Raw genomic sequence first — 8,234 nt, 5'->3', positions numbered from 1 at the left:
GCGTGGTAGCGTAGTGCTTAAAGTCCTCACCTTGAATGCGCTGGGATACCATATGGGCGCCGGTTCTAATCCTGGCAGCCTCGCTTCGCATCCAATTCTCTGTTTGTGGCCTGGGAAAGCAGCTGCGGATGGCCCAAAGCCTTGGGACCCTGCACCCATGTGGGAGACCCGGAAGAAGCTCCTGGCTCTTGCCTTTGGACTGGCTCAGCTCCAGCTGTTGCAGTCACTTGAGGAGTGAATTATCGGACGGAAGATCTTCCTCTCTGTCTCTTCTCCTCTCTGTATATCTGACTTTGCAATAAAGATAAGTAAATCTTAAAAAAAAAAAAAAAGAAGAAGAAGAAGAAGAAGAAGAAGAAGCCCAAGGAGTCGGCATGGTGGCTTAACAGGCTAATTCTGCTGCAAGAGCTGAGATCCCATATGGATGCCAGGCCGTGTCCTAGCTGCTCCACCACCCATCCAGCTCCCTGCTTATGACCTGGGAAAGTAATACAGGACAACCCAAAGCCTTGGGACCCTGCACCCACAAGGTAGACCCAGAATAGGTTCTTGGTTCGTGGCTTCAGATCAACTCAGCTCCAGCCCTGTGGCCAGTGAACCAGCAGATGGAAGACCTTTCTCCGTCTCTCCCTCACGCTGTAAATCTGCCTTTCCAAATAAATAAATAAATAAATACATAAATCTATCTTAAAATATATTCCAGAAAGCAGCACAAGAGGTAACTGTCTTCGGGCCTTATTCCTGTAGTGGGAGTCCCCCAGCACAGCTGGTTCTGCTGGCACACCCCAGTGCTCAGAAGAAACAGAGGCACAGACAGGCAGGCGCACAGCGTGGCAGCCTGGAACATCAGTTAGTGCATCAGGAGTCAGGTGCCCGCGGAGTGGCGGTTGACCTTTCGCATCTGCAGACTCAAGTCGTTGATACTGTCTAAGCCATAGGACTATCGGGAGATTAATGTACGCAAATAACTTCATACCAGCTCCAGCACACACTTAAGTGCTCAATAATTGTTAATTATTACTATGCTTGTTATTGTTCACAGTGTTTGTGGATCCAGAGCTGGTAGCGCAGTAGCTCTGCCCATGTTATACACACATGAGGTCACTCTGGGGGCCCCCAGCCGCTCCCCACCCGGTCAGGGAGAGCTGGAGGAGTGCGGCCGCCCCGCCCCCGCCAGTCTCAAAGAAGGCACGCCGGGCGCACGCGCACACAGCGCAGCCGGAGCAGCAGGCGCCGGTCCCGGCAGCCGCGCACGTGCATGGAGGGGCGCGCGAGCCCCCCGCGCGAGACCCGCGCCCGCCCGGCGGCGGCCGTGCTGTGCCGGGGGCCCGTGGAGCCGCTCGTCTTCATGGCTAACTTTGCCTTGGTCCTGCAGGGCCCGCTCACCACGCAGTACCTCTGGCACCGCTTCAGCACCGACCTCGGCTATAATGGCACCCGCGACAGGGGGGGCTGCGGTAACCACAGCGTGAACCCCACGATGCAGGTAGCGTGGTGGCGCCGGGGAGCCAGGGCAACGTGGCGATGTGTGGGGTCGGGGGAGGGAGGGTAGGCGGGCCCTGCGCGCGTGGAGGCGACCGAGGAGCGGGGAACGGAAGCGGAGACTGGGCTGCTGGGGAAGGTGGTGGTGGCGGTCGGGGCCTGGCTGGAAGGTTAACCTAAAGAAATGGGTCGCATTCCCTTCTCCCCCAACACCACGTGTCCCATCCAAGCATTAACCACTCCAGACCCTTCTTAGCTTCTGAGATCGGGCGCTTTCCGGGTCGTATGGCCATAAACTAACGCCCTCTCCCCGCCTGGCCTGATAGGCCGCTCCAGCCAGAACCCGCATTCCTCACGCCGGGAGTATGGCAGGGTGAGCCCCCAGCCCCACCCCAGGGAGCCACCACAGCCCACCAATGAATACCCCCACAGGAAGTGGAGACCCTCACCTCGCACTGGACACTCTACATGAACCTGGGCGGCTTCCTGGTGGGGTTCTTCACGTCCACCCTGCTGGGAGCCTGGAGCGACCGCGTGGGCCGCCGTCCCCTGCTCATCTTGACCTCACTCAGCCTGCTGGTCCAGGTCGTGGTGTCTATCCTCGTGGTGCAGCTGGAGCTGCACGTGGGCTTTTTCGTGCTGGGTCGCATCCTCTGCGCCTTCCTCGGGGACTTCAGTGGCCTCCTGGCCGCCAGTTTTGCCTCCGTGGCCGATGTCAGCTCCAGGCACAATCGCACCTTCCGGATGGCCGTGCTGGAGGCGTGCATTGGGGTGGCGGGGATGCTGGCCAGCCTCACTGGGGGCTACTGGCTCCGGGCCCAGGGCTATGCCAACCCCTTCTGGCTGGCTCTGGCTGTGCTGGTAGTCATGACGCTCTATGCAGCGTTCTGCTATGGGGAGACGCTGAAGGAGCCCAGGCCCACCCGGCTCTTCACACTGCATCACCACCGATCCGTCGTCCGGCTCTACGTGGCTCCCGCCCCGGAGAAGTCCCGGAAGCACCTGGCCCTGTACTCACTATCCATCTTCGTGGTGCTCGCAGTGCACTTTGGGGCTCAGGACATCCTGACGCTCTATGAACTGAGCGCACCCCTCTGCTGGGACTCCAGGCTCATTGGCTATGGCTCTGCGGCCCAGCAGCTTTCCTACCTCACCAGCCTGCTGGGCCTGCGGCTCCTACAGTGCTGCCTCTCTGACACGTGGGTGGCTGAGGTCGGCTTGGCCTTCAACATTGCGGGGATGGTGGTCTTTGCGTTTGCTACCATCACACCCATCATGTTCACAGGTAACGTGTGTGGGCTCACTGGGTGACAAGTGGGCATCAGCCCCTTGCTGCCCCTAAGTGTGGATCCTGTTGGTGTCTGGTGAACGTGGCTGTGGTTCCCCCACCCCCTGCCTGCAGCTGAAGGGCAGAGAGACACACCACCTGTGGTAGATGGAGCATGCAGGTTATCAATAGCCCAAGTAATTAATCCACATTATCAACTATAAATGTCAGTAATATGGAGCAAAAGACTTCAAAAACTTAGCTCAAAAGACTGATTGTTTCACCCCTTGGCCTCTCACAGCCAATTCACAGTGTTCTTAAACAAAGTCCACGCCATTAAATGCATGGTGCTTCTCTGATAAGAACCACAGGAACTACTTAGATACCCTTGGTTGTTACCTTTGGATTTTTTTTTCTAATGATTTATTTATTTGTTATTTTAAAAGTCAAAAGTTACAGAGAGAAGGAAGAGAGATAGGCCAAGTGAGCTTCTACCTGCTGGTTCACTCCCCAGATGGCCACAATGGCCAGGCCAAACCAGTCCCCATATGGGATGCCCAGTGTCACAGGCAGCAGCTTTACCTGCTTAGTCACAACACCAGCCCTGACTCTGGGAGTCTTTGAAAAGGCTGGTTTTCCTAACCCAGACATGAGATTTCTGCTATTTTAGTTCCTCTTCCTGGCAGTCTTCTCCTTTCCCTCTCCTCTTCCCCCTCTTCCTTTTTATAGAGGTTAGTGAGAGGGTAGGGTGGGGGCTGGGCAAGGAAGGAACTTTTTTTTTTTAAAGGGGCAGTTTTGGACCAAGCCCTGAACTATGTGTGCTGAGTCAGCCATCCAACAGTGTAACTTTTGTAACCAGGCTGTCAGAGAAGCCTAGTGGTCTCCATTCCTGCCTGGGCATGTGTCCCCTCCTGGGCCTGTCCTGAGTCCTGCACGGCTGGGTGAAAGCCACACTACCTGCCACATGGCCCCGCTTGCCCTGGCCCATCCTTCAGCTGATGAACCTTTCCCCTTCCCCAGGATACGGACTGCTCTTCCTGTCGCTGGTCATCACACCCATCATCCGGGCCAAGCTGTCCAGGCTGGTGGGCGAGTCGGAGCAGGGTGAGTGTTGGGAGTCAAGCCCAGGATCACCTGGACCAGGCAGCTGGGGCTGACCTTCCTCCCTCCTACCCTGGAGGAGGAACTGGATGAGACAGGCAGGCTTGTGTTTAGGTGCCCAGGGCAGGTGGTGGAGGACCACACTGCCTGGGGTTTGCAGACCACAGAGTTGCAGCTGCTATGCAGCCGTGTGTAGTGATGTCCCTTCGGGATAACCACAGTATTTGTTCTTGCCAAACCTCAGCTGTCCCATCTGTAAAATGGGCATGATGAGGCCCAGGGTTCCCTAATTCCTTAGGATCAGAGAAAATAAGGAACCTGATGACATACTCGTCATTGTTTCCAAGTAGCAGATGCAGAAAGAGGCCCAGAGGACAAAATTGATTCCCGCAAGGTGAATGGTGGTGCCAGGAGGCACGCCAAGGCTGTTTGTAAGGGCAGGGGTCTCAGGCTGTGTCAGCAACTTCACGTCCCTCGCTTGTGACCCGAATGGTTTGCCCGTGCTGCCATCTGCAGGCCCTTCTGCCAAGCTCCAGCACCAGCTTCTCTAGGGTCAGCACTCATTTGACCAGCTGTGTGTCCTGCCCTCCATCTGGACTCTGCCTGGGGCTCGCTGCATTTGGCCCATCTGTTGCTCATGAAGAGACCCTGGCGCCCTGCACAGCCCACCTCGGCCCAGTGGACCCGGAATGCCACACGTACCTCCATTATCCCTCTCAGTCAGCCCTTTCACTGTCTGGAGATGTCGTGGGGAGGAGGGTGGGCGTGGGAGATGAGAACAGCCCTCACCACCCAGCCATCTCCAGGGGGCCAGGCCCCAGAAACCAAATGTGGCCGACAGCCTGTGAAGTGGATGTTGGCCATGCAAGAGGCCAGATGTTCAGTGGTCACACAGCTCTAAGTGTCACATCTGGGCATTGAACCGCTGGCTAATCCCAACAGCAGGAGAGGGCTCCAAACAGGATAAGCCAAGGTGAGGGATTTGCATCATCAGACGAGACCACACATGATTTTAATGGGGATTGAACAGGAGCCATTTATTTGGCAGCTCTTCTGGGCCAGGTACCTGGAGGAATCCTTATCACAGCACGTGACTTGTGGGCGCACTTGTGGGCAAGATGCAAGATAGGTGACTGTACCTGGCCGTGCAGCCTCGAGGTCGCGGTGCCAGGCCTGAAAACTGGGTCTCTGAGATTGCACAGTGTGGTGGTGTGTTTCCTCACAGGTGCCCTCTTCTCCTCCGTGGCCTGTGTGAATAACCTGGCCATGCTGGCAGCCTCAGGCATCTTCAACTCACTCTACCCGGCCACTCTGAACATCATGAAGGGATTCCCTTTCCTCCTGGGAGCCATTCTCCTCTTCATCCCGTCCTCGCTGATTGGGTATGGTGGGGCCCTGCCTCCAGCCCATCCTAGAACCCTTTCTCCTCCACACGCCACCCCTCCTCCACACCCCAGAAGGCAGCTTCCGCCCCCCACCCCAGAGCCCATGCCTTATAGTGCTTCATTCTGGGTGGACAACCCCCTCACAGACAGAGCCATGCCCTACCGTCAGGACAGAGGGGCAGATCGGGGAAGGACCCGGCAGGGCTGAGATGTCGCCTCCAACCCTGTTTCCTTCATCCATCTTGGTCTTACCTTTGCAGCTGGTTCTGTGGTGGTAGGACTGTACTACAGAGAAGCTGGAAAGCTTCCTCTGCTGCCTGTGGCTGGGCCACAGGCTGGCCTGGCGCGTGTCTCATTCCCCTGTGGTCTGAAGAGGGCCTTTCCCAAGCTACTCGTGGCTGCCATTGTCCTCCACCTCACAGCTCAGGGGGGCAGGAGGGAGACTCGGGAGGAAGATACCTGAATCAGCCAACCAAGTAAACCCCCTGTCGTGTCGCCTTTGTCAGATCTGAACCCTCTCTCCATTCTCCCACAGGATCCTGGAAAAGGCTACTTCTCATCTTGAGTTCCAGCAGTTTCCTCAGAGCCCTGACCTGCCTGGACCAGAGGACAAGAGAGCCAAGGGGGCAGAGTAAATCCAAACCAATCGGAAGTCTGCACCTGGGCACCTAGCGCCCTGTACCGCACTGCTGGTAGCTCCCTTCAAAGGACGGTGCTGACCCTGGGCGAGGCGATCAGGGGTAGCTCATCCAGTCAAACCAGCCTCTGATTAGGATCCAGATTCATAACACAGACAGGGATGTGGCAGGGCATGGCAGGAGGTGGTCAACTCCCTGTGCCCGCCATCACTTACACCCCTCCAAGGAAGCAGGCAGGTCCTGCTGGAGGTGACACTTCAGGGACCAGGTGGAACATGAGGACTGGCCTCTCTTCCCATCACAGCCTGTATGGCCCTTGGGCTCAGGTCTTCCCATGTACCCAGTGGCCACCTGTCCCTCCTTAGGGACGACGACACAGTGCCTGACTAGTAGCCAGCCACCTACAGGGAGAGGTCAGCTGTGGGAGTGGCTCCGGGGAGGGGAGTGCCGCTGTCACCTGGTTAGGAATCAACCCTATGTGGTGCCTGCCCACCCCTGGCTGAACTGTCCCTCATCATAATAAATCAATTCAATCAGACATTCAAGCCCTCAGGGCAGTGGGCTTCTTTCCTTGCTCCTGGTCTGCCTGCTACATGTGAGACAGCAGGAGTTGCTGGGCTGGGCGGGAGTCCCTGGTTGCCCATGGGACCAGTGCTGGGCGTGGGCAGCCTGGGCATCTGACTCCATTACGTCAGTGATTGCAGGAGGGAAAAGCTGCCAGGCTCGCATCGTGGCTCTTGGCCGAGAGCCATGAGAGTCTCTTCCTGGGACTACCTGTGCAGGTCTCCCTGCCTCACGAGTCCAGGCGGGCAGAGTTTTTATGACCAGTCATCTCTCCCAACACCTGCCAGCCCTGGGCATTCCCGCAGAACCATGCACTGAGACCACCCATTGTGCCCCTACAGGAACCTGGGAGCTAGGCCCAATTTCCTGTAGCAGACAGGGCTCAGGTTCCCAAAGAATGGGAGGACCCATTTCCCTGGAGCTGAAAGGCAGAATCTTCATGAATATCAAGTCCCCATATACTACCCTTCTCTCTCTCACCTGCTCTGCCAGCTAGTGTTCTGGCTGGAAATCATGTGGGTGGAATAGGGGCAGCCCAAGGTAAACCAGAACCATCTCCCATCCTCTGCCCCACTGCCCACTTGCCCATAATTGGGAGACCTAGGCAACCACCAGAATTCTGTGGGGACACAGGGAAAGGCATGAACTGGCCTTGGCCAATCTCCTGCTGGTAGGACCCAGATCAGCAGCACCCCCAGTCACTATGGGGACCACACTTGCAGAAGGTAGGGAATGTGGTCAGCTGAGAGCTTCTGGCCTCATTCTGCGTGTCCTAAGGAAAGGATGAATGAACTGTGGCTGGACTTTTGTTCTTGAGTGTCCCAGGTGGGAAAGGGACCTAGCTGACTCAGCCCCAACCTGCAGGCAGCAGCTGTAATCCAGCCAAGCAGAAAATCCTGGCTTCATAGGCCTGTGTCAGCGGGCTTTGGGGGACAGGCAGCTGTTGAGTGCTGGGTCAACCACAAGGGGTCACGTACTTGCCCTGACTGATCCCAGCAGTGTTTGTCACAGCAGGAGTGGGGGTAGGGGAAGCAGGGAAGTCACACTGGAACACACTGGCCTGGCCAGGAGAGCCCTTTATTCAGCTGCTCCAGACTGAGGCAGAAGAGGCGGGGTAGAAAGCCACGGAGGGTGTACCATCCAGAAAAACAAGGGACCCAGATACTGCCCCTGGGAACCTCAGAACGGAGAGAGACCAGCTGGGGTGTGAGGACAACACTCAAAGAGCCTCATGAGCCTGGAGGCAGAGAGCTAGGAGTGATGCGACTAGCACTGGGATGTGGGGAACTCAGCCAGCTGTCCTGTGAGGCCCAGGCCCCCAGGAGGGAAGGCGCAGGGCAGGCTCCAGCCAACCCCACTGGAGGAGGGGCTACTTTCTGTCCTTGCCTCCCAGTGGAGGGAGGAAGAGAAGGTTACTGCTGCTCGGTTTACCCTAGGGCCCTGGGCAGTCTTCATGTGTCCAAACCCAAGCAAGCTCTCACAGCTCAATTCTTGAGGCGCAGGGAAAGCAGCTGATCTGCGTGGGGCATAGCCTTTGGGGTGATTCTCTGGAGGGCAGATCCTACTGGCCATGGACAGGAGACCAGATATGGACCTGCCTGGGAAACTGGGCTTATCACCCAAGCTTTCCTAAACGCGATTTCCTTACCTGTGCAATGGGTATGCTAATGCCAGATGGGGTTGCTGTGATGATTATAGAGTTCTGGAGGGGCTTACTGTCCAACTATTGTCCCAGGGACCAGCAGCATCAGGGTGTTCAAAGTGGAGAGGTGACTAGGTGGTCCTAGGTGATAACCC

At 56.9% G+C, this 8,234-nt stretch overlaps 1 protein-coding gene across 1 annotated transcript; it reads left to right on the top strand.

The window, feature by feature from the left end:
- Positions 1-1,231: 1,231 nt before the first annotated feature.
- On the top strand, positions 1,232-6,411 carry SLC46A1 (solute carrier family 46 member 1). Its single transcript, XM_004594012.2, has 5 exons — positions 1,232-1,486; positions 1,915-2,767; positions 3,770-3,853; positions 5,076-5,232; positions 5,771-6,411. The coding sequence occupies exons 1-5, from the start codon at positions 1,259-1,261 to the stop codon at positions 5,868-5,870; spliced, it is 1,422 nt and encodes a 473-aa protein (XP_004594069.2). The 5' UTR covers positions 1,232-1,258; the 3' UTR covers positions 5,871-6,411.
- Positions 6,412-8,234: the final 1,823 nt, after the last annotated feature.

Source organism: Ochotona princeps, chromosome 17, assembly GCF_030435755.1.
Source record: "Ochotona princeps isolate mOchPri1 chromosome 17, mOchPri1.hap1, whole genome shotgun sequence".
In the NCBI taxonomy this organism is placed as follows: Eukaryota; Metazoa; Chordata; class Mammalia; order Lagomorpha; family Ochotonidae; genus Ochotona; species Ochotona princeps.
This window is presented reverse-complemented; position numbering and strand designations above follow the sequence as displayed.